The sequence below is a fragment of the Aquarana catesbeiana genome, linkage group LG09 (assembly GCF_042186555.1).
Source record: "Aquarana catesbeiana isolate 2022-GZ linkage group LG09, ASM4218655v1, whole genome shotgun sequence".
Taxonomy (NCBI): Eukaryota; Metazoa; Chordata; class Amphibia; order Anura; family Ranidae; genus Aquarana; species Aquarana catesbeiana.
Genome location: NC_133332.1, coordinates 308,718,348 through 308,744,475, shown reverse-complemented (window position 1 = coordinate 308,744,475; position 26,128 = coordinate 308,718,348). Strand labels below are relative to the sequence as shown.

Genomic DNA, 26,128 nt, shown 5'->3' with positions numbered 1-26,128 from the left:
CAGTAATGTAACCTCTAGTAATCAATGTGTGAGGGTTATGATGTCAGTAACCTCTAGCATCCAATTGGTAAGCGGTAATGACGTACAGTAACTTCTAATAACCAATCATTGAGTGGTAAGGAAGTGCAGTAACCTCTAGCATCCAATTGGTCAGTGGCGGCTGGTGGGTTTTTCTTTTGGGGGGCAGCAAACGAGCACCTCCCTCCCTACAGGCGGCCGGCGGCGTGGCACTAACACCACACCCCCCGGGAGGCCAGTGGCGCAGCAATGATATCCCGCTGGGCGGCCGGTGGTCAAGCACCTACCCAATCTAGGGCTGGTGGTGTCCTCTCCTCCTCTCCCGGGGTGTGGGCAGCGGCTCAGGTGTCCGCTCCTCCCGTGGCTTCCTCCGCCGTGGTTTCTGCTTTCTGTTCCTCCTAAGTGCTAGGCATCCAATAAGATTGCTTGACGCTTTGGCCAATGAGGAAACAGGTCTCACGACCTGCCTCCTGATTTGCAAGGAGGAACTTTAGCATGAAAATAGCTAAAAATTCATTCTCCATCGTCACACCACTGGATGGGATCAGGGTGCCGTGCTCTGCGCCCCGAGCCTACACTTTTCTGAAGCCTATTAGAGCCTCTGGCTCTAATCAGGTGCTTAACCCCCCCCCCCCCCATTGGAATCCATAGTCCAGCGCCATGATATGTAGATCAGGGGGCCGGATGCATGCATGGGGGGGCGGCGCCCGTGCGCCCTCTATGGACAGGCCACCACTGCAATCGGTGAGTGGTAATGATGTACATTAACCTCTAGCATCTAATCAGTGAGCGGTAATGATGTGCAGTAACCTCTATCAGTGAGCCTAGACCAATCAGTGTGCGAGGATCCATTCTTTATGTTTACATTAGTAAAGTCTTTTGAGATAAAGCTGGCAATAGCAGGAACTGGCTGAGATTCAAACCATGTATGGGCAGGTTGAATGTACCCAAGTTGATCGATCAATCAACTTGGGTACAACCAACCTGCTAGATTTTACATGTGATTATTGCCAGCCACTGTTAAAGCCGCTAGCAATAATCACTGTGCTCACAATGCCTCTGTGAACTCAATGGCTCTGTGGAAGGGAATCCCCTGTCAACACTGACTGTGTTGATGTGGGAATCAAGCTATTTTCTTTTCTGCAACCCATGGTTGCAGGAAAGAAAATTGCGCTGTCTATGGCCGGCTTACTGATGTAAAGGGGGGGGGGGGCTGTGACACGAAGGGGGGATTGAACACACCGATGTAAAGGGGAGGGGACTGTAATGTAAAGGGGTGCTGTGATGTGAAGGGGGACTGAGGACACTGAAGTAAAAAGAGGGGGAGACTATGATGTGAAGAGGGGGCTGTGATGTGGAGGGGGGCCTGAGGATACTGCTGAAAAGGAAGGGATAATTTATTATGTAAAGGGAGGGAAGGGGAGGCTGAGGACACTAATGTAAAGGGGGAGCTATGATGTAAAGGGGGATATGAGGACACTGATGTAAAGGGGGGAATATGATGTAAAGGGGGATATGAGGACACTGATGTAAACCTGTGATGTAAAGGAGGACACTGATGTAAAGGAGGGACTGTGATGTCATAAAGGGAGCAGGGACTGAGGACACTGCTGCAAAGAAAGGGATGATTATGATGTAAAGGGAGGGAAGGGGAGGCTAGGGGGAAGGGAGGGAAGGGGATTATGAGGACACTGATGTAAAGGGGAGCTGTGATGTGAAGGAGGAACTGAGAACACTGATGTAAAGGGGGGGGGGGGGCTGTGATGTAAAGGGGGAGCTGTGATGTGAAGGAGGAACTGAGGATACTGGTGTAAAGGGGGAGGCTGTGATGTAAAGGGGGGGCTGTGATGTAAAGGGGGAGCTGTGATGTGACGGAGGAACTGAGGACACTGATGTAAAGGGGGAGCTGTGATGTGACGGAGGAACTGAGGACACTGATGTAATGGGGGGGGGGGGCTGTGATGTAAAGGGGGAGCTGTGATGTGAAGGAGGAACTGAGGACACTGATGTAAAGGGGGGGCTGTGATGTAAAGAGGGAACTGAGGATACTGATGTAAAGGGGACGGGCTGTGATGTAAAGGGGGGGCCGTGATGTAAAGGGGGAGCTGTGATGTGACGGAGGAACTGAGGACACTAATGTAAAGGGGGGGGGGGGCTGTGATGTAAAGGGGGGGCTGTGATGTGACGGAGGAACTGAGGACACTGATGTAATGGGGGGGGGCTGTGATGTAAAGGGGGAGCTGTGATGTGAAGGAGGAACTGAGGACACTGATGTAAAGGGGGGGCTGTGATGTAAAGAGGGAACTGAGGATACTGATGTAAAGGGGACGGGCTGTGATGTAAAGGGGGGGCCGTGATGTAAAGGGGGAGCTGTGATGTGACGGAGGAACTGAGGACACTAATGTAAAGGGGGGGGGGCTGTGATGTAAAGGGGGGGCTGTGATGTAAAGGGGGAACTGAGGGTACTGATGTAAAGGGGGGGTTGTGATGTAAAGGGGGGCCGTGATGTAAAGGGGAGCTGTGATGTGACGGAGGAACTGAGGACACTGATGTAAAGGGGGGGGGGGCTGTGATGTAAAGGGGGAGCTGTGATTTGAAGGAGGAACTGAGGACACTGATGTAAAGGGGGGGGCTGTGATGTAAAGGGGGAACTGAGGATACTGATGTAAAGGGGAGGGGCTGTGATGTAAAGGGGGGGCCAAGATGTAAAGGGGGAGCTGTGATGTGACGGAGGAACTGAGGACACTAATGTAAAGGGGGGGCTGTGATGTAAAGGGGGGGCTGTGATGTGACGGAGGAACTGAGGACACTAATGTAAAGGGGGGGGCTGTGATGTAAAGGGGGGGCTGTGATGTGAAGGAGGAACTGAGGATACTGATGTAAAGGGGGGGATTGTGATGTAAAGGGGGGGCTGTGATGTAAAGGGGGAGCTGTGATGTGAAGGAGGAACTGAGGATACTGATGTAAAGGGGGAGCTGTGATGTGACGGAGGAACTGAGGACACTGATGTAAAGGGGGGGCTGTGATGTAAAGGGGGGGCCGTGATGTAAAGGGGGAGCTGTGATGTGCCGGAGGAACCGAGGACACTGATGTAAAACGGGGACTGTGATGTCATAAAGGGAGCAGGGACTGGGGACACTGCTGTAAGGAAAGGGATGTTTATGATGTAAAGGGGGGGGGGAGGCTGTGATGTGAAGGGGGGCTGAGGACACTGATGTAAAAGGGGAATTATTATGTAAAAGGTGGGGGTGATGTGAGGGGGGGCTAAGGACACTGATGTAAAGGGGGAGGATAATGAAATAAAGGGAGATGGGAATAAAGACCAGTGGCAGCCGGTCCACAAGGGGTGCAGGGGCTCTGCCCCCCCAGCAAGCACCATCTGTGTGGCCATGGAGTGCTAACGTTGTTACAAGGAAAGAAAATGAATAACACAGAAACCTTTTTCTATTTGAAAACTCAAGCCGTTTTATCTTATCACATTATCAGATGACCGATATGTCACTTGCAGCATGTGATAAGTGATATCTCTGGGTTGCCACCTTTTCTTCAAGTCAAACCCGAACACTTTAGGGGCACACAGCATTTTTTTTATAGTATAAACTATACATATTTTTTGCTATTAAATAACATTTCTAATTCCTGTATATGAAGTTAATAACAAGAGTCCCTCATTACATCAGAGTCCACAGAGTACCCCCTTTTCCATCTGAACTTGCAGAGTTCCCTTTCACTATAAGGGGGGACTCTGCAGACTCTGATGTAAGGGGGGACTCTGGGGACTCTGACATAAGGGATGCTCTGGGAACCCGGTTTAAGGGGGAACACTGAGAACTCTGATGTATGGAGAGGACTCTGATGTAAGGGGGAATACTGTGGCCTCTGGTGTAAAGGGGAACTCTGATTTAAGGGGTGCTCTGAGAACCCTGAATTACCTTAGTGTACTCACTCAGAGGCAGGAGAGAGAAGGGAGACTTCAGTCACAGACAGGAATGGATGGTGAGCTCACTTACCCCCCGGCAGTCAGAACCTCTAATCCAGATGCATCTGGAAGCCATATTCCGGTCTGAATAATGTGTCCGGGTTTCAGGCAGTCTGAAACCCGGACGCATGATTCCAAACCCAAACTGTCCGGGTGAATCCCGGACAGGTGGCGACCCTACCAACAAGCCTCAGAAAATCAGATGTTTAAAGCTGAACTTTAATCTGCTTATATTTTGCCTTCCAACGCCACTCCAGACCCCCCCCAAGCCCTCAACCCTTGGCACTAAAGCAAGTAGTATGTGCACAGGGTGACAACCTACCCTCCCACCTGGGTAAGGCGCATGACAGCTGTCAATAGAGTGACAACCCTGTTTGCTCTGCAGTGAAATTGCACAGCGTTGTCACCCTTTTACAGGAAGTGGAGAAATAATGGTCATGGGGGGGGGGGTGCTCAGAAAAAAAAACAGAACTGCTATACCTATACCTCATTTTTGCTCATAGTTACAATGTAATAAAAACTCTGAGTACGTGCAAACTAAAACGACAGGAAAAACAAATATTTGAAAGATGAATGAAGGAATTTTATACTTTTTTTTTTTCTTTCTCATTTACTTCTTTCTGCTAATATTTGAACAGACACACCCAGCGTGACTCACAAACGCTGCGGGATACGAGCGTGAAAATCTGGGACAGCCCGGCAGAAAAACGACTTTACAATCCAACACCCCCCCCCCCCCCGCCATGCCCTTTACCTCCAAATTCTTCAACCCTTTCATGACCAGATTGATGCCTACTGTAGATGCTTCAGACAAATTTAGCTGTGCCGGAAAGTTTTTAACGTCTGTTTATAAACATTTTTCACACATTTTCCCGCTGAATCCAAGAAAGATATGAATCTTGGGTGAAAGTTGCGTGAATCTCATTTGAAAACATTTATTAACAGACCCCTATGATGTTTTTTCCATACCTGATTAACATTTCTATACTAAAGCGGAGCTCCAGCCCCCCCCCCCCCCCCTTCAAAAATTAAAAGTCAGCAGCTACAAATACTGTACTTGCTGATTTTTAATCTCAGGACACTTACCTGTCCATGGATCCCGAGATGTCGGCACCCTAGCCGATTTTTTCGATCGGCTCTGAGGTGCTGCCGCCGCCATTAATCGTAAGGGAAAGGGCAGTGAAGCTTTGCAGGTTCACAGTCGGTTCCCTACGGTGCATGCGCGAAGTGCGCTGCGCTTTCTGAATGGCCCGGCGCCAGTGGAGGGAGGAGGGGGCCGAACTTCCGGGCGATCTCGCCGCCGGCGAGATTGTCCGGAAGTGGGGACGGGTACCTGTCAAAAACAGGTACCTGCTCCCCCTGAAAGATACCAAATATGGCAGTGGAGGGGGGGCTGCTCTCGGAAACAGCTAACCAAGCAAAGATTGTGCTTTGTTAACGGCTTCTCTGACTAACAGCCACGGGGTGACAACCCATCTCCTCTGGCTTCCTGGAGAATGGGAGGGCTTGGTGGCAAAGGGACAGGATTGTTCTTCATTTATTTATATATCTATACTGTATCTATTTTCTTTTTTGTCTTTTCTCTTCTTTCTTTTCTGTTTTTCATTTTTTTTCCTTTTTTCTTTTTTTTTCTTTTCTTTTTTCTTTTTTTTTCTTTCTTTGTCTTTTTTTTCTTTTCTTTTCTTTTTTTTCTCCTTCTCTTTTTTCTTTTTTTTTCTCTTTTCTTTTCTTTTCTCTTCTTTTATTTTTTTTCTTTCCTTCCCTTTTTTTCTGCATTTGATAGTCACAAAGGAGATAGAGGAACAGATGTTCCTCCATCTCCTCTGGTTTCCTTGAGAATGGGAGAAGTTGGTGGTAACAGGACAGGGTGGGCCTTCATTTATTTATATATCTATACTGTATGTATTTTTTTAAATTTTTTTTCTCTTTTTTTTATTTCTTATTTCTTTTTTTTCCCTTCTCTTTTTTTCTTTTTTTTCCTCTTCTCCACCTTTTTTTCTTTTCTTTTTTTTTTTTCTTTTCTCTTTTCTTCCCTTTTCTTTTTTTTTTCTCTTTTCCTTTTTTTTTTCTCTTTTCTTTTCTCTTTCTTTTCTTTCATTTCTTGTCTTCTCTCTTCATTTTTTTTTCTTTTCTTTTGTTCGTTTTTCTTTTCTCTTTTCTTTTTTCTTTTTTTTTCCTTTTCTTTTCTCTTTTCTTTTTTTCTTTTCTTTTCTTCCCTTTTTTTTCTGGATTTGATGGTCACAAAGTAAATAGGGGAACAGATGTTCCTCCATCTCCTCTGATTTCCTTGAGAAATGGGAGAAGTTGGTGGTAACAGGACAGGGTGGGCCTTCATTTATTTATATATCTATACTGTATGTATTTTTTTAAATTTTTTTTCTCTTTTTTATTTTCTTATTCTTTTTTTCCTCTTCTCTTTTTTTTCTTTTTTTTTTCCTTTTCCCCACCTTTTTTTCTTTCTTTTCTTTTTCTTTTCTCTTTTCTTTTTTCTTTTCTTTTTTTTCTATTCTTTTCTCTTTTGTTCCCTTTTACTTTTTTTCTTTTTCTTTTTTTTTTTTATTTTTTTTTTTTTTCTTTTTTTTTTTTTTTTTTTTCTTTTTTTTTTTTCTTTTTTTTTTTCTTTTTTTTTTTTTTTTTTTTTTTTTTTCTCTTTTCCTTTTTTTTTTTCTCTTTTCTTTTCTCTTTCTTTTCTTTTCTTTTCATTTCTTGTCTCTCTCTTCATTTTTTTCTTTTCTTTTGTTCGTTTTTCTTTCTCTTTTCTTTTTCTTTTTTTCTTTTCTTTCTCTTTTCTTTTTTCTTTCTTTTCTTCCCTTTTTTTTCTGGATTTGATGGTCACAAAGTAAATAGGGGAACAGATGTTCCTCCATCTCCTCTGGCTTCCTGAGGAATGGGAGGGCTTGGTGGCAACAGGACAGGGTTCTTCATTTATTTATATATCTATACTGTATCTATTTTTCTTTTTTTTTCTTTTCTTTTTTCTTTTTTTTTCATCTTCTATTTTTTTCTCTCTTCTCCTCCTTTTTTTTCTTTCTTTTTTTCTTTTCTTTTCTCTTTTCTTTTCTCTTCTTTTTTTTCATTTCTTTTCTCGTTTCTCTTTTTCCCTTTTCTTTCTTTTCCTTTTTTTTCTCTTTTCTTTTTTATTTTCTCTTTTTTTTTTCTTTTCTTTTCTTCTCTCTTCATTTTTTTTCTTTTCTTTTGTTCTCTTTTGTTCACTTTTCTTTTTCTTTTCTTTTTTTTTTTCTTTTCTTTTTACTTCTCTCTTCTTTTTTATTTTCTTTCTTTTCCTCACTTCCTCTCTCTTTATTTTTCTTTCTTTCTCAAACCCTGCAGTCAAACTACCTTTATCCGTTTGGCCTACAGACTGAACCATGAGAAAAACAGGTGTTTTTCTTTATTTTTTTTTCTGTGCGCAGCAACAACAGGACAACAAAGTTTATTGTTTTTCCTTTACAATTTCTCTTCTAAGCTACTGGTGAAAATTTTTGTCTTGACAGACTGCATTTAACCCCTATGTCTTCCAAGGTATGTTTATAAACGGCATCTGGCTAAAGAAAGCTGATGGCTGCTACTGCAGATGGTATTGGCTCTAAAGCTTATATGGTGCTCTCAAAGTGCGTTCCCGCTTGCGGGACCTGCAGTGGTTCCAAGCTCTCCCATTTTTCCGGGGAGCTCAGGACCGGGAGAAACGGTTCGAATGGAGGAACACAGGGAACGTTTGTTCCCCTCACCCCTTCCTGCTATGTGTATTATGTCACTTCTGGGGTCTCAACTGTCATTTCTTGGCTAGTGTAGCCGAGAATGCAGCTATTCAAGCACGATCTGTGCTTGAATAGCTGCTTTAGAGGCCAGGGGAGACCACTGGGGGTCTAGAGAAGAGGAGACTTGAATAAATGCTTCCGCCGCCTGCAGCAAACGGTGACATCATCTGAGCCTAGGCAAAGGTGCAATGTTGCAGTTTGATTACTGGGGGCAGGGGGGACTGAAAAAAAAGGCTTCCCCTGCCTGCAGCAGACCGATGACATCATTTGAGACCTAGGCAAAGTCGCAATGTTGCAGTCTACTTACTAGGGGAAGGGGAGACTGAGGAAAGGCTTCCCCCTGCCTGCAGCAGACCGATGACATCATTTGAGCCTAGGCAAAGTCGCAATGTACAGTCTGCTTACTAGGCCTTACTAGGGGAAGGGAGGACTGAGGAAAGGCTTCCCCCTGCCTGCAGAAGACTGATGATATCATGAGCCTAGGCAAAGTTGCAGTCTGATTACTGGGAGAAGAGGAGACTGAGGAAATGCTTTCTCCTGCCTGCAGCAGACTGACGACATTATCTCAGCCTAGGCAGTCACTGTAGTAGAGCTTACGGTTGGCTTATTAATGATTAAACGTGGAGCTTTTATGAAAAATGATTGTAATTTTATTTATAAATTATCGTTAGCTAGAATTGATAGAATTGATCGCAAATCTGCTACGCTTCTGGCTGAATAAACTTTGAAAGAGTTAATCGAATGGAATGTTCTATTTCTAGAAGGACAGCGGGGGTCTGCCAAACCATTGTCTTCCAGCATGTAAGAAGGTCAGGCTCAGGCTGGAACAATGGGCACTGAATTAGTGTCAGGACAGCGCCATTGTGTCAGGTCCTGGCACGCTGTTTGGGAATACCACGCAAGGGCTACCCCAAACAATAGGGCATCACCGACACCGCTCGTCCCCCCTTCCCCCGCCAGGACCACTTATCTGTCCTTGACTACAGCAATCTTTTTTTTTTTTTTATTGAAGATTAAAAGTCAAATGTTTCAGTATGATCTTGACAAGACAAATTGCAATTATGTTGACAATGATGCAAATGAAACAAATTACAAAAATGCAAACACTATAGAAGGTAATACAAGATACAGAAAGTTCTACTGTAACTGGCTGTTATTACAATTACAATGCATTTTATTATTATTATTATTATTATTTATATTTATATTTAATAATTTATGTTTACAAATAATAATAATACATAAATAAATATTATCAATTATTATTTATTACAATTATTTTATTTCTTATTTATTTATATAATGTATATTTATTAATAATAACAACAACAACAATAATAATATCCATAATACATGTTATTAAATGAAACCGCAATACATGCACAGCAAAGTGATAACACTAGGTATGCAACTCAACTACTACTGTTTTTGAGCATAGTGTCTCAATTCGATCTGTACTTTTGAATTTGTGTATTCTTGTATTGCAAATACAAACAATGATAAAATGTTATTTGGAAAATAATATCCATATTAATGAAAAACATATTTTTTTATTATTATTTATAATAATTTATATATATATATATATATATATATATATATATATATATATATATACACACATATATATATATTATATATATATATACTATATATATATATCTATATATACTATATAATATATATATATATATATATATATATATATATATACATATATATAATATTATATATATATATATATATAATATATGTATATATATAGGTATATGTGTATATATATATATATTTATATTACATTGATAAATATTCTTATTATTATCACTATTATTATTAATAATATTATTATTAATATTACATACATGCTTTTATTATATTTTTATTATCAGGTCTCAGCATTACCGCTATCACTAATAAATTATTAAAGCAAAGCTGAACTCCAAAGATGCATTTAAAATCATTGCAGCTAAACTACTTCTTCTATCTGCTTATACAGTGCCCTGAAAAAGTATTCACACCCCTTTACATTTTCCACATTTTGTCATGTTACAACCAAAAACGTAAATGTATGTTATTGGGATTTTATGTGATAGACCAACACAAAGTGGCACCATAACTGTGAAGTGAAGTAAAATGATAAATGGTTTTTACATTTTTTTTACAAATAAATATCTGAAAAGTGTGTGTGTGTGTGTGTGTGTGTGGGGGGGGGGGGGGGGGGGCATTGTATTCAGCACCTTTACTCTGATACCCCTAACTAAAATCTAGTGGAACCAATTGCCTTCGGAAGTCACCTAATTGGGTAAATAGAGTCCACCTGTGTGTAATTTAATCTCAGTATAATACAGCTGTTCTTTGAAGCCCTCAGAGGTTTGTTAGAGAACCTTAGTGAACAAACAGCATCATGAAGGCCAAAGAACACACCAGGCAGGTCAGTGATAAAGTTGTGGAGAAGTAAAAAGCAGGGTTAGGTTATAAAAAAATATCCAAGCTTTGAACATCTCATGAGCTCTGTTCAATCCATCATCTGAAAATGGAAAGAGTATGGCACAACTGGAAACCTACCAAGACATGGCCGTCCACCTAAACTGACAGGCGGGCAAGGAGAGCATTCATCAGAGAAGAGCCAAGAGGTCCATGGTAACTCTGGAGGAGCTGCAGAGATCACAGCTCAGGTGGGAGAATCTGTCCACAGGACAACTATTAGTCGTGTTCTCCACAAATCTGCCCTTTATGGAAGAGTGACAAGAAGAAAGACATTGGTGAAAGAAAGTCATAAGAAGTCCAGTTTGCAGTTTGTGAGAAGCCATGTGGGGGACACAGCAAACGTGGAAGAAGGTGCTCTGGTCAGATGTGACCAAAATTGAACTTTTTGGCCTAAAAGAAAAACGATGTATTTGGTGGAAAACTAACACTGCACATCACCCTGAACACACCATCCCCACCGTGAAACATGGTGGTGGCAGCATCATGTTGTGGGGATGCTTTTCTTCAGCAGAGACAGGGAAGGTGGTCAGAGTTGATGGGAAGATGGATGGAGCCAAATACAGGACAATTTTAGAAGAAAACCTGTGAAGAGTCTGCAAAAGACTTGCGATTGGGGCGGAGGTTCACCTTCCAGCAGGACAACGACCCTAAACATCCAGCCAGAGCTACAATGGAATGGTTTAGATCAAAGCATATTCATGTGTTAGAATGGCCCAGTCACAGTCCAGACCTAAATCACATTGAGAATCTGTGGCAAGACCTGAAAATTGCTGTTCACAGACGCTCTCCATCCAATCTGACAGAGCTTGAGATATTTTGCAAAGAAGAAGAATGGGCAAAAATGTCCCTCTCTAGATGTGCAAAGCTGGTAGAGACATCCCCAAAAAGACTTGCAGCTGTAATTGCAGCAAAAGGGGGTTCTACAAAGTATTGACTCCGGGGGGCGCCATACAAATGCACCCCCCACACTTTTCACATATTTATTTGTAAAAAATGTTGAAAACCATTTATCATTTTCCTTCCACTTCACAATTATGTGCCGCTTTGTGATGGTCTATCACAATGATGGGGAACCTTGGCACCCCAGATGTTTTGGAACTACGTTTCCCATGATGCTCATGCAGTGTAGTTGTGCATCATGGGAAATGTAGTTCCAAAACCTCTAGTGCGCCAAGGTTCACCACCACTGGTCTTTCATATAAAATCCCAATAAAATACAGTTACGTTTTTGGTTGTAACATGACAAAATGTGGAAAATTTCAAGGGGTATGAATACTTTTTCAAGGCACTGTATTTTGCCTTCCCTGGTTCCTCCTTTCCTCCCTTCATCAACATGTTGTTTTTTTTTTCAAAGAACCTTGCTGGTAGGAGGAGAGAGCAAAGAGCTGACCTCATTGGATCTTTTGCTGCTTCTTCACTCTCCAATTACAGGTTGTGTGGGGGGGGGGAGCAACCAAGATTTTTTTTTTTTTAACCAGTCAACCACGCAATTTAATAAGTCACTACTTAATATTTCATTCCAGTATGTGTTGCTGTACGGCATTAGGCACCGTGGATAACATCAATCAGAATGCCGCCATAGCAAAGAGTGCAAGACTAGAAAAAAAGACCTGAAACATGTCAGTTACCTGTGTGCGTTCTCTGATGTGCCTTGAGGTGTGAACTCTTGGTGTAGACTTTTGTGCAACCTGAGAAAAAAAAAAAAAGCACAGGCACACCGTGAATAACCCAATCATGTTATTTATTTAGTACATAACAAGACAAATGTTGAAGATGATGTATTCCTCTATAGTTCGTGATATCGCATTTCTATTGGTCGAGCCCGTCCTGGGAAAAAAGGACAGGGTAGATTAAGGTCAGGTTCACACCATACAGGTGCATTGGTGCACGCGGTGGCGTTCCCACGCATCAGGTATAGAGCAGCCCATTCATTTCAATGCACGAGAAACGCGTTAAAAGAAAGTCACTGGCCCTTCTCGAAATGACGCTGCACCAAAACGCGCAGCAGTTAACTGCACCACTGTGATTCTAAAAAAAGAGCAACGCGTTTCGGCACGGCACGATTTTCAAAAAAGGGCAAGGTGCGAACCTAACCTAAAGGATATGAAAACCCCTAACAATGAACTAGGGTTGCACCGATACTGTTTTTTTTTTTTTTTATCGACGAGTACCGATACTTTCGGTCAAGTACTTGCCGACACCAAGTACCGATATTTTGCGGTGCGATTTGTGTCAATACAGAATACATATCAAATCGCACTGTAAAGAATCGCATGCGGTTTTCCCCACCGCTCCTGTGTGTGTGGTGTGTATGTATAGAAAGGGGAAAGCGCCATCTAGTGGGCGGTTTATTAAAAATGTTAGAATACACATCAAAGCGGAGTTCTGGTGGAAAAAATGTTTGTTTTTTTTTTAACCTAGTATTATTACTAACGAAATTAAAATAACAGTATACAATAATCTTGATAGATTATTCAAAGATATAAATTCCATACTGTAATATTTCATCCCTCCGTTTGTGGCCGTTTCCATCATTAATGTAGGCATGTGAAGCCCAACTGGGATCTCTTCCTGGAATATGCATGGAGAGTTGCATGCTGGGTAACCAGCATGCACCTCTCGATCTCGCGCATGCGCAATTCACCGGCTGGTGTACAGTACTGCCCACAGACTCCTGGGAAATGGCGAGGGAGGAAGTCTCCAGGAGCTCCGCGGACCAGGAAGTGGCAGATTACGAGGACTACATAGCAACAGGGCGTTTAGGGTAAGTATACATTTTTTTTTTCCTCCAAATGTTTGTTTATAGGTTTAAAGGAGTCAGTTCAAGGAAATTTTTTTTTTTTTTTGGGTGGAACTCCGCTTTAAGTACATAGCTGGTCAAATGCAAAATATGCATAGGTGTCCCAGTCCCGCCGATGATACCAACTCATGGCCACTGGAGGTGCTGAGAAGTTCCAGAACCCTGTGGGTGTAGAGCGGAAGTGATGTCAGCTTGGGGAAGGACCGCCTCTATATCTTCTCCAGCCCATGTGAGCACCTTCAGCGGCCGTGATTTGCTATCATCGGCAGGACTGGGACACCTATGCAGATTTTGCATTAGAGTTAAAACATTTTTAATAAACTGCCCACTAGATGGCGCTTCCCTTTCTATCCCATGCGATTCTTTGCAGTGCGATTTGCACTCATTCATTTTGTATTGACCTAAATCGCACCGCAAAGTATCAGTTTCGGTATCGGGAGCATTATTACAATTACTGATACTCGTGAAATTGCTTGGTATCGGCACCGCTATCGGTGCATCCCTACAATGAACTTCCCTTATTGGCTCCCTTTTCATCTGTTAAATATATAATTGAAAGCGTTTCGTTTTATTTGTTCAGTACGTCCAAAAAATACCTGTTGATCCTGCCAGAAATCTTACGAGCTTCCTGTGTGTTCTGCATTCTTATTAGTTACATTGTTCACAGCTATTTTTGAGGGCTACAGGAACCCCTGCCCCTCTATGTTATGGAGAGGAGAAGATAGGAAGGTGATCTGTAGTCCTGTCTTTGCGTGACAACACTGCTCCCTCTATAGATACATTGCGGTGAGCATTGTCAGTTCAAGACAAGGAAGGGTGTTACTGGCAGGATCATCAGGCGGCAAGAGCCTAAAAAAAAAAAAAAAACGAATGCAGCCACCAAAGGTAGTTACTGGTAAGCTGCAATATATTACTTTTTTTTTCCTTTTTTTTTTTTGTTTCGTTTGTGTAGATGCACTATAATGATATCAATTTGATCACATTTATTTTTATCTGAAAATTGGAATAGTAAAATATATTAAAGAAGAATTCCAGGTATTTATATTTTTACATAGTTACAATGTTTCATCTTGGACCAGTGTAACTATACATACATTACACCTGTGAGATCTCTCTAGATCAGGGTTTCTCCACCAGGGTTCCATGGAGCCCTTGGGTTCCACCAGAGGTTGCTAGCTGTTCCTTGGAGCCATAGGATTGCTCCAGAGGTTGCTAGGGGTTCTTTGGAAGCCTAGGGTTCCTCCAGAGGTTGATAGGGGTTCCTTGGAGCCCTAGGGTTCCTCCAGAGGTTGCTAGGGGTTCCTTGGAGTCGTAGGGTTCCATCAGAGGTTGCTAAGGGTTGCCTGGAGTCCTAGGGTTCCTGCAGAGGTTGTTAGGGGTTCATTGGAGCTCTCAGGTTTCACCAGAGGTTGCTAGTGGTTCCTTGGAGCCCTAGCTTTCATCCAGTGGTTGCTATGGGTGCCTTGGAGCCTTAGGGATCCTCCAGAGATTGCTAGGAGTTCCTTGGAGCCCTAGGGTTTCTCTAGAGTTTGCTAGGGGTTCCTTGGAGCCGTAGGGTTCCTCCAGGGGTTGCTAGGGGTTCATTGGAGCCCTCAGGTTCCTCCAGAGGTTGCTAGGGGTTCCTTAGAGCCCTAGGGTTCCTCCAGAGGTTGTTAGTGGTTCTTTGGAGCCCTAGGGTTCCTCCAGAGGTTGCTAGGGTTTCCTTGGAGCCCTAGAGTTTCTCCAGAGCTTGCTAGGGGTTCCTTGGAGCCGTAGAGTTCCTCCAGGGGTTCCTTGGGGTTCATTGGAGCCCTCAGGTTCCTCCAGAGGTTGTTAGCAGTTACTTGAGCAATGAGCAAGTTCTGGCTCTCAGATAAGTTTCCACTGACAACACTGATCCTCTTAGCTATCTGTAAGGGGGCAATTCTTCCCAATGACCACAAATGTAAGGAGCATTCTTCCCACTGACCATCACACTAATGTATCATGAGTTGTAGATATAGTCTTTTTTTAGCAGGGGTTCCAATCCTGGAAAGTTCCCTGGGTTGAAAAGGTTGAGAAAGACTGCTCTAGAACAGTGATCTCCAAACTGCGGGCTGGGGGCCAGATGCAGCCCTTTGCTTGCTTTTATCTGGCCCTTGGGGCACAATTTTTATCCACTAATACCAACTAGACATGTGCGGTTTGTTTCATACGAATCGAAAATTCATACGAATTTCCGAAAATTTGTTCATTCGGAAGCATCCGAAATAGGAATTTCTATGCTTCCGAATTGTATATGAAATACGAAATTTCGTTGCCGAATTTCAGATCCAAATTCTGTTGCAACGGAAACGTGACTGGTGTTTTGTTGACCAATCAGAGGTTTTCTTCTGCTGCTGAGTGAGGGTTGGGAAAATTACCTTTTTTAATATGGGAGTGGGAGACTGGTACTGGTAGTCGATGGGAGATTCAGAATTGGACAAAATAAGAATGTTCGTTAATATCGTTTTATTAATGTCATAATAATTATGATTGTTCGTTATGATGAAGGAACTTCCTCCTGGGGCTGTACCCCTGCTGTGCTGATTATGAGGGGCACCCACCATCCCTGTGCTGTGCTGACTTCCTCCTGGGGCTGTACCCCTGCTGTGCTCATTATGAGGTGCTCCCACTATCCCTGTGCTGTGCTAACTTCCTGGGTTTGTACCCCTGCTGTGCTCATTATGAGGGGCTCCCACCATCCCTGTGCTGTGCTCATTATGAGGGGCTCCCACTATCCCTGTGCTGTGCTCATTATGAGGGGCTCCCACCCTCCCTGTGCTGTGCTCATTATGAGGGGCTCCCACCATCCCTGTGCTGTGCTGACTTCCTCGGGGAAGTCAGCACAGGGATGGTGGGAGCCCCTCATAATGAGCACAATAGGGGTACAAACCCAGGAAGTCAGCACAGCACAGGGATGGTGGGAGCCCCTCATAATGAGCACAGCAGGGGTACAGCCCCAGGAGGAAGTCAGCACAGCACAGGGATGGTGGGAACCGCTCATAATGAGCATAATGAGTCCGACGACTGCCATATTGAGAAAGGTATTTTTTTGCTTTTTAAATTCATCATAACGAACGTTCATAATTGTTACGAAAAGTATAAAAATGAAAATTCGTATTTCGTACTAATCCAAATTGAATTTCGGACACGAATTACGAAATACGAATTAACGGCTAATACGAAACGGAACAGAACGAAACTAAACACATTTATTGACGGCGCACATGTCTAATACTAACAATGCGGCATAATCCCCCCCACTGACACTAATGAAGGGGCAGAATTCCTCCCCATGACACCAACAATGGGGCCCAGTGACACCAACAATGTGGCGCTATTCCACCCACTGACGCCAAAGATGAAGCATTATTTATTCCCACTGACGTGAGGGACCTATTCCCAACACCTACAGTCCGGCCCCCCTAATGTCTAAAGGACGGTAAACTGGCCCTTTGTTTAGAAATTTTGGAGACCCCTTCTCTAGAAGATGAAAATTACTGTAGTAAATACCACTACTTACGAGATCTCCACTAGGTTCTGGGTCCTACACCAAGCGGCTGCCCTGCTGCAGTTTGAACATAGGAGGTCACCCGCCTTGTGAGAGCACAATTCAGAGAATGCTTTGCTTTTTCTCACGCATGCAAAACGTTCTCTGATTGGATGAGGTAGAGAGGAGGAGCACGTCACAACAAAAAATAATTAATACACTATATGGCCAAACTTTAGTGGACACCGGATCATTGACTATTGTTGGACATACTATTCAAAAACCATGGCCATAACGGCCTCTACACATCTGGGAATGTGAATTTTTGCCCATAGAGCCAAAAACAATTTGTGAGGTCAGGTACTGATGGTGTTTGAGAAGTCCTGGGACACAGTTTGCATTCCAATTATTCTTGAAGGTGCTCAATAGGGTTTCCTCCACACCAAACTGATCTAACCATGTCTTTATGGAGCTAGTTACCTACAAAAGTGTTCAGTAGAGTTGAGTTCAGGGCTTTCCAAAGGCAACTCCAGTTCCTCCACACCAAACTCATCTAACCATGTATTTATGGAGTTGGCTTTGTACACAGGGGCACAGTCATGCTGGACCAAAAAAGGACCTTCACCAAACTATTACCACCAACCAACCAAAGTTGGTACACAGTTGTCTAAAACAGAGGATCCCAACCTCAAGTACCCCCAACAAGTCATATTTTGGGAATTTCCCTTAGATAGTATAGCTAGCATAAACACCAAGCCATTAACATTGATTTAAAACACCTCTGCACGGTGAAGGAAATCCTGACCTGTTAGAGGCACTCGAGGACGTTGATGTTGGGCTGTAGTATTTCCAGTACCCTTCATTGGAAATACCTGAACTCAATCGTTCGGAAGGGTGTTCGCATTCGTTTGGCCATATAGTGAAGTTTATATAGGTACAGTGTATGGATGTAAGGTTCTCCATTTTCATAGGATTTTCCTGAGGGGCAAATCCAGCTCAACAACTAAATATAGAGATGAAATAGTAAAGATGAGTGGAAAATTTCAGCCAACTTGATTTTTCCGTAAAAACAATGATTGCACCCTTGCCAAAATATTGCTGTAATTCACTTCTAATTTCACCATGTGGCAACATTAACGTAAAAAAAAGCTTTCCCCCTTAAATCTAGTGGTGTGCTGTGTGACTTGGCTTTCTTTATTAACAAAGCTATGTGGTCACCATGTCAACCCTGGCACGGCTCTTACATTTATACTTGATTGGCTTTAACACACATTAAAGCGCCCACTGCTTCAACTTTCTTTTTTGATGTCTTTTTGATGCTTCAGTGGTACCTCAGTGATGCTTTCTTGAAGCTTTAATGAAGCTTAGCAAATGCCCCAGAGTGTGTTGTCTATTGGTTTTTAAGGGGCCAAGTAGAACCCCGGCTCAGTTGTACTTCAAAACTCAGCAGATCCCCAGCTTTTTAGTACCCCTGTTCAGCAGATCCCCAGCTCATTAGTACCCTTATTTAGTAGATCCCCAGCTTATTAGTACCCTTGTTCAGGAGATCACCAGCTTTTTAGTACCCTCATTCCGCAGATCCCCTGCTGAGTAGTACCCCCAGCTCTGCTGATGCCCCACTCAGTAGTACCCCCAGCTTTACTGATCCTCTGCTCAGTAGTAACCCCTAGCTCTGCTGATCCCTTGCTTAGTAGCAACCCCTAGCTCTGCTGATCCCCTGCTCGATGGTGACCCCAAGCTCTGCTGATCCCCCACTCAGTAGTAACCCCCTTCTCGCTGATCCTCTGATTTGCTGATCCTCCTCTCTCTCCGGTCCCTGTTCACTTCCTGTCGCTATATTGCTCCCACGCTGCTCACCACGTAAGACATCTGCCAGTTCTTCCTGCTCCAGTCCCCTAGCTCTGCTGATCATCTTCCGCTCAGTCCTATCTATCCAGTCCCTGCTTACCTTGCGCTATATAGTTCTCATGTTGCACACCATGTGTGTCGTCTGCTAGTTGCTCCACTTCATGTCATAGACTTCTATGGAGGCTTTGGAAATGCTTTGAAGCACCAAGAATGCGATCTGGGGTATAATCTTTGAAGCCAAGCAAAGCAAACACAATGTGTGAGCAAGACTGTAAGGCGCTTTAATTACCATTCAGAGCGTTTTTTAAAAACAATGTGTCCAATGCCACATTTTAAAGCAAGTGTAAAAGAGCCCTTGAGACTAAAGTTGGGTTAAGGTTTAGGTTGCCATTTGGGCTAAGGGTATGGTTAACACATCAGGTCTAAGTTAAGAAGCACTTCCCTGACCATCAGAAGACATTTCAAGCCAACTGAACCCTTAATGACCACAAAAAAAAAAAAAAAAACACCTTCAATTTGCCTTCCTAATTCACTCTAATAAATTTTGCCAAAATGTCACGACTTTTTGCAGAAAAGTGAATATTATGCATAGGGATAGAACCAAGATGGGGTATGGTATGGAGAAAAATTCTTATTACCAGCAGAACCTCACAGGAGCACAGGACTACACACTAACCCAACGCATCCATCCATGGGTATGTATTGTCAACGAGATTGGCTGACCAAAGGCAATAGCAAAAAAGGGTTCATTAAAAAAAAAACATTTTGATACCTGGGTAATCACAGTGATGTATTCTCCTCTTTTCCAGTTCTGGATTACTTCTCCGGTTGTATCTTGGTACTGTCATAATAACTTGTCCTTGTGTTAGCATAGAGCCCATAGGAAGGGACACAGTTTGGAGTTGTGGTACTTGCACAAGTTTCAGTCCAAATGTAGCTTCATAGGGAGGAGGGGGAGATATATTATTGACTAAGTCTGGTGTATTTTCTGGGCTCCCAGGCTGGGAATTGGGAGGTGAAGGCGGTAAAGTGACAGAGGGAGCCTGAAAAAAATGCCCAGGAACCAGGCCACCATCCTGACCCAAGCACTGAAACTGCTTTCCATTTTGTTGCCGTGTAGAATTGGTCAAAGTAGGAAGGTTTATACTAGTGGTGGTCGCGGTAGTGCAGTTAATTGCATTTGCCGCTGGCGTACTTCCATTGGCTTGGACCAAGTTGAGTGCATCATTTGCCACAGACATATGGTACAGATGGGTTTGGGGTGTGTCGCTGGTTGTGAGTGGCACTTCTGGTTGGGCCTCCTGCTTAATAAATACATTGTTCGCCGGGACTGCGTGCGGCATGCTAAAGACACTGGTGAAATCTGGCAGGGTCTGCGTCAAGGAAACGGGGCAAGATTGGGTGAATTCGGTCCCTGGCTCTGTTTTGATCTGTGGGAGCACAGTGAAAGTCTTCGAAGGCCTGTACAGGCCGGTACGGAGGTGAGAAGTATCTGGTAGTATTAAGTTTATATTCACACTGTATGGAGCTTGTGGAACCTTTTCCGCCTCAAAATATTCATCCACCACCGAAGCACTCTCCCTTCTGTATTTCTTTTCTGACAGTAAATGGTGTGGAGGGATCTGACCAAGGAGATATGTGTCCATTTCCAACCTTGCCTGTGAAAATAGGTTTTCATTGATTACTAAGTTTGCATAGCTAAGAATACTAAATTGCAAAACTAAACATTTTATCAAATTCTAACCATCTTCATGGAAATAACTCACAACTTTTTCAAAGTTAAGCTAGTAGTAGTTTGTCACATCCAAGTGGACTTGTCCTCTAATTTTGGAGATGTTTTTTGCCATGTTTCTTTTGTAAACTACTACTAATCCCATTACTCCTGTGTAATAAAGGTGAAAAGAAGAAGACAAGTTTGTAGTTCAGCTTGGGTGGCAACCATGGCTACCTCCAGAGATGAAAGGAGGAGTAAGCGTAGCCATCCATAAACACTAATGCTGCGTACACACGATCGGACATTCCGACAACAAAATCCTGGGATTTATTTCCGACGGATATTGGCTCAAGCTTGTCTTGCATACACACGGTCGCACAAATGTTGTCGGAAATTCCGATCGTCAAGAACGTGCTGACGTACAACACGTACGACGAGCTGAGAAAAATTATGTTCAAGAGCCAGTGCGGCTCTTCTGCTTGATTCCGAGCATGTGTGGAATTTTTTGCGTCGGAACTGTGTACACACGATCGGAATTTCCGACAACGGACTTTGTTGTCAGAAAATTTGAGATCCAGCTCTCAAATTTTTGTTGTCGGAAATTCCGACAAAGAATGTCCGATGGAGCCTACACAAGGTCGGAATTTCGGACAACAAGCTCCCATTGAACGTTTGTTGTCGGAAAATCCGATCGTGTGTACGCAGCATAAGTGTTATTCGAAGGACTGCCTGGCGGAAAAAAAGAAAACTAGTGCAGCCACCTCATCTAAGGATTGGTAAGCTGCAATATTTTAAACTTGGATGTTTGACTTTGGATACACTTTTATTCCAACCAACATTGTTCCACAAAGTCTGGGACAGGTGTTCACTGTTCAACACATGGCTGAAGGTGTGAAATGTTGTCAACTAGAGAACGCAGAGATGTTAAAAGGACATTATATGTGGGTGACAGATGGCATTGAAGGTCCTCACCTCTGTTCAAGGATGATTGTTCCTATTTGATGTAGATGGCCTTTATAAAACCTCTTACAAACCAGTTGTCCTCTCTGTCGCAAATGTATACCTCTTTGTCCTTACAAAAATGTTCCTTCTCACTCAGCAAAAACATAGTCCAATTTGGGGGACAATTTCCAGCTTGGGGGAAAAAATAATAATGTAAAACCCTGTTTCTAATGGTGCAGTGATTGGTCTTATGGTAGAGCCATTTGGGTTGATCTGAGGACTGATGGTAGAGCAGTTTGGGCCGATCCAAGGTCTGATGGTGCAGGAATCGGGACTGATCTGTGGTCTGTGGGTAGAGCTATTGGGAGTAATCTGAGGTATGAAAATCCAGAAATTGGTGTGATTTGAGGTGTGAAGGTGCAGGAATTGGTTTGAGCTGAGGTGTACAAATGCACAAATTGGGGTGAGCTGAGGTGTAAAGTTGCAAGTATTGGGAACGATCTGTGATTTGAAGATGCAGGAATTAGGACTGATCTGTAGTCTGATGGTAGAGCAATAAGGGGTGATCTGAGTTATGAATGTACTAGAATTTGGGGGATCTGGGGTCTGATGGTGCAAGAATTGGGGTGAGCTGAGGTGTGACGTTGCACGAATTGGGCTGATCTGAGGTGTGAAGGTGCAGAATATGAAACTGATCTGAGGGCTTAAGGTACAGGAATTGGGGTGATCTGAGGAGTAAAGGTGCAAAAATTGGGGTGATCTGAGGTCTGAAGGTGCAGGAATTGAGCTGAGAAGCTCACAATGTGCAGTGAAATCAGAGTAAGCAATTTCAGTAAAGGAGAGGATCCTGTACAACTTTGCAAGACTGAAGGAAAGGTTGGAACCCACAGTGATTTTTCATAGTAGATGTATTTTGACATGTATAGCAAGTAACATATGATGTCCATATCTTATCACTTATTGTCAAAGTGTACAGAAAATAAATTCATTATAAATGGAGCTTTTTTAAAACAGGTGCTTTTGTAGGTTGAGTAGTTCGATAAACATCATTTGATGTTGGAACATGTTTACTAGGTTCTTTGGCATTCATTTTACAAGCCTTTGGGTGAACTTTGCCCGCCAGTCATCTGCTAAATGCCGATATGATAAAATGTGTCTGCCATAAAGCTGCTCCATATATCAGCCAGTTGTATATTACAAGGACTATATGACCAGAGATTAGCCTTTCATTGGATAATAGTGTTTGTTCCCAAGATTTGGTTGGAACTGGAAGCAGCTAGCTACCTGAAAATAAAGAATCTTCCTTTTTAAAGTATTAGGAAATGCTGACTTGATTTGACTTGAGATCTAGAGACTAATGCTTGACACACACTACTATTTTTTTTTTTCGTTTAACCCAGCGGGAAAGAAGTATTCACAGTCTTCTGTTATAGGGGAAGCCTAAATAAAGAGGAGGGTGAGGACCTCTGTCATAGACTTAAAATGCTGCAGGAAATCTCACCATCGGGGTCTCTATGGGATAAAGCTAGCCAGCAAGACATTTGTCCCATCAGTTGCTGTCCATTAGCTCAGGGTGGAGTTAGATGGCTTCATTTAAAAATGGTAATCAAAGTTTCTTGTGACCACTGGAAAGCTGAATTACCCACCGGCTTCCTATACCCCTTAGAGCAGACTTTCTCGACCTTTTCCACACAGAGAATGAAAGAATGATCTCATGACAGGGTCTCTTTAAAGCGTATGTAAACCCTAACAATGAACTTCTCTTTTTTGCTACCTTTTAGTTTGTTCCCATTCATCCTAAAGGTGTTCAGTAGGGTTGAGCTCAGGGTTTTGGGAAGGACACTTAAGTTCCTCCACACCATGGTGGTCATGTCTTTATGGAGCTGGCTTTGTATACAGGGGCACAGTCATGTTGAAAAAGAATAGAGCCTTCACTAAATTGTTACCACACGCTCAGTTGTCTAGAACCGCCTTTCTCAACCTTTTCAACACAGCGGAACCCTTGAAATAACTTGCCGGTCTCATCAAGACATGATATAACTCGTGATACATTAGTGTGATGGTCAGTGGGAACAATGTTCCTTACACTTGTGGTCATTGGGAACAATTTACCCCCTTACAGATAGCTAAACCGATCAATGGTGTCAGAAATTGCTCACTGAGACACACTTATGGACACAAACACTATATACCCGAATGTACTTAGACACCCCTCCTTATGATTGAGTTCAGGGACACCAAACCAGCTCCATAGAGAGATTCTAGAGCAGGATTTCTCAACCAGGGTTCCATAGAACCCTAGGGATCCTCCAGAAGAGGGGATGCTAGGGGGAGCAATAAGCAATTTCTGCTTCTCCGATAAGCTCCCACTGACTGATCTTTTTAGCTATCTGTAAGGAGGTAATACTTCCCAATGACCACAAGTGTAAGGAGGATTCTCCTACTGACCATCACACTAATGTAACATGAGTTGTAGATATAGTCATTTTTAGCAGAGGTTCCCTGAGACCGGAAAGTTATTTCCTCTATGTTAAAAAAGGTTGAGAAAGGCTGTTCTAGACAATGGAGCATTTCCAAAATGTGATAACCATTTGGTGAAGGCCCTTTTCTGTTCCAACATGACTGTGCCCCTGTGTAAAAGCCAGCTCTATAAAGACGTAGTTTGACCACCTTAGTTTAGAGGAACTCGAGTGGCCTTCACAGAGCCCCAACCTGAACACTATTGAACACCTTTAGGATGAATGGAAACAAACCAAAAGGTAACAAATAAGAGAAGTTCATTGTTCGAGTTTTAAAGGGACCCTGTTCGGAGACCAATAATTTTAACAACAATCTTCCCCCAAGATTATATTTACAATTAATGTAAATGTGGTTTATCTGCAAACGCCTCCCTTGTGTAGACTCTCAAAAGCTCTCAGACTGCTGCTGGGTGCTGCCATCTTACATGTGATGGAAAGCCAGACACAAACTCAGAGCTGTCAGCTCAGACTCAAATGACTCTCAACCAGGCTTCCGTGGTACCCTAGATTCCTGCAAAGGTTTCTATGGGTTTCTTGAGCAATCAGCAATGTTTGACGTGAGCCCTGATACCAATAATCTTTTTGGTTGTCTATAAAGGGGCCATTGTTCCCACTGACCACCAATGTAAGGGGCATTCTGACCACTAGCTTAGGGAGCATTCTTCCTACTGACCAACAATGTAAGAGACTTTCTTTTCACTGACCACCAATGTAAGGAGCATTCTTCTAAATGACTAATAATGCAAGGAACATTCTTCCTACCGATGACCAATGTAAGGAGCATTTTTCCCATTGACCACCAATTTAAGGAGAGTTCTTCCCACTGACCATCAATGGGAGAAACATTCTTTCTACTGATCACCAATGTAAGGAGCATTCTTTCCACTGACCACAAAAGTAAGGAACATTCTTCCCACTGATCACCAATGTAAGGAACATTCTTCCCACTGACCACCAGTGTAAGGTTTACAAGAAGAGAGTGGACTGCGCTGGTGAATTGACTCATCCTGGACTAGTCACATTTCTAGCAAGTTCAGAGGCATATTGTAAATGAATAAAACATTTTATGGAGCAGAGAAAAACTAGAAGTAAGCATTTTTAAAAAAATAGCTTTTTCGGTGTTTTGCCTGCAATTTTTTAAGTTGGTGACAGGTTCTCTTTAAAGAATAGCTGCCAGCTCTTCATAAAGATCAAGGAGACAGACTAGACTGCCCTTGAGTACACAGCATGTTAGTCTCTGGGTACTCTATGGAGAACCTTCCCAATCAAGCAGTTCTTGAAGGGCTTATAAGACACAAACACCTTTTGTTTAAAAGTCTCAGCCAGCTTACAGGTTCTCCTTAAATAGCAAACATTGAGTCAGAGAAGAACCAGAGCCAAACTTAAAATCCAGGCAACGCCATTATTTACATTTGTCTCTGATGACCCATATCTTAGGGAAGATTATAAGCAATAACATAACCGAACACATAGTGGTGAATGCAGGTCTATTGGCCCTGTTGGTCTCTTTTCAACTTTGCAACATAGTAGGAAAAATAGACCCGCAATCACCACTGTGCAGTCAGTTATGTTTTTGCTTTTAATCTGCTGTAAGATGCAGGTCAACAGATACAAAAGTAAATAAGACATTCATTTACGATGATAAGCAAAGAAACTTGGCACTTACAGGAATGTGATTTGAAAGGAAAATCCACCACAATCAAAAGAGTAGAGGCCCTCAAGGAGCCTACAACCTAAGGTCTCACTCTCACATACACACATACCCATACTAGCAGGGCTGCTGTTAGAAATCATGGGGACCCACATACGGCCAACCTGACAGCGCCCCCTCCAAAATAAGCATAGTTTGCTACACTTCAGTTATGAATGTATACAGTGAGTGATCAGTACCAATCACTTATTATGTTAATTCAAGAAATGAAGGGGATGATAAATATGACATATTTACTGGACCCTTCACCTACTGTCCATCCTGAAGTATCCTATTGCATGCTTGCAGCTTCCGGCAGGAAGGAAGGGCGAGAAGCCGGCAGCACTGCAGGGGTGAGGGGCACACAGGGGGGGCCTGGGCAGCAGGGGGAAACATTTGGTGCAGAGTGAGGGTGATCGGTGCAGCAAGGGGGGGTTACTTCATGTCATGGTTGGGCTTCAAACTAAGGTCCCTGATGCTGAAAGGCAGATGTGCTAACTGTGGGATTCTGGTTAGGCTAGAATGATGTTCCCCCAGCTTCCAACGGCCTCTTGGGATACCCCCCAGCTGCCAACAGCCTCCTGGGATACTCATGTCACACATCCCAAGAGGCCTTGGCCTAATTTACAGCACATGCCGTATGGTGCATCATCAGGGGGCTGGCTGTCTCTTCCTGGTTCTTACTGTTGGCCCTTGATGTCCAACTGCATATGCATGTCATCAGGGGGCAAGCTGCAAGACACATGTGCTAACCACTGATCCACTGTGGGATTCCAGTCTCGGCTAGAATGATGTCCCTCCAACTGCCCACAGCCTCCTGGGATCCTTATGTCTCATCCCAGTAGGCCTCAGGAGAATCTACAGCTCATGTTCTGTGTAACGC

General features: G+C 43.1%; 1 protein-coding gene across 1 annotated transcript in view; it reads right to left on the bottom strand.

Annotated features, from left to right (window-relative positions):
• LOC141108718 (Krueppel-like factor 5) overlaps window positions 1-26,128 on the bottom strand; it is a 59,327-nt gene that overhangs the window by 8,964 nt on the left and 24,235 nt on the right. Inside the window, exons 2-3 of the mRNA XM_073600599.1 lie at window positions 19,153-20,038; window positions 11,871-11,930 (exon numbers count right to left, since the gene is read on the bottom strand). Coding sequence (XP_073456700.1) covers window positions 11,871-11,930; window positions 19,153-20,038 — 946 coding nt within the window. The remainder of the gene's footprint in view (window positions 1-11,870; window positions 11,931-19,152; window positions 20,039-26,128) is intronic.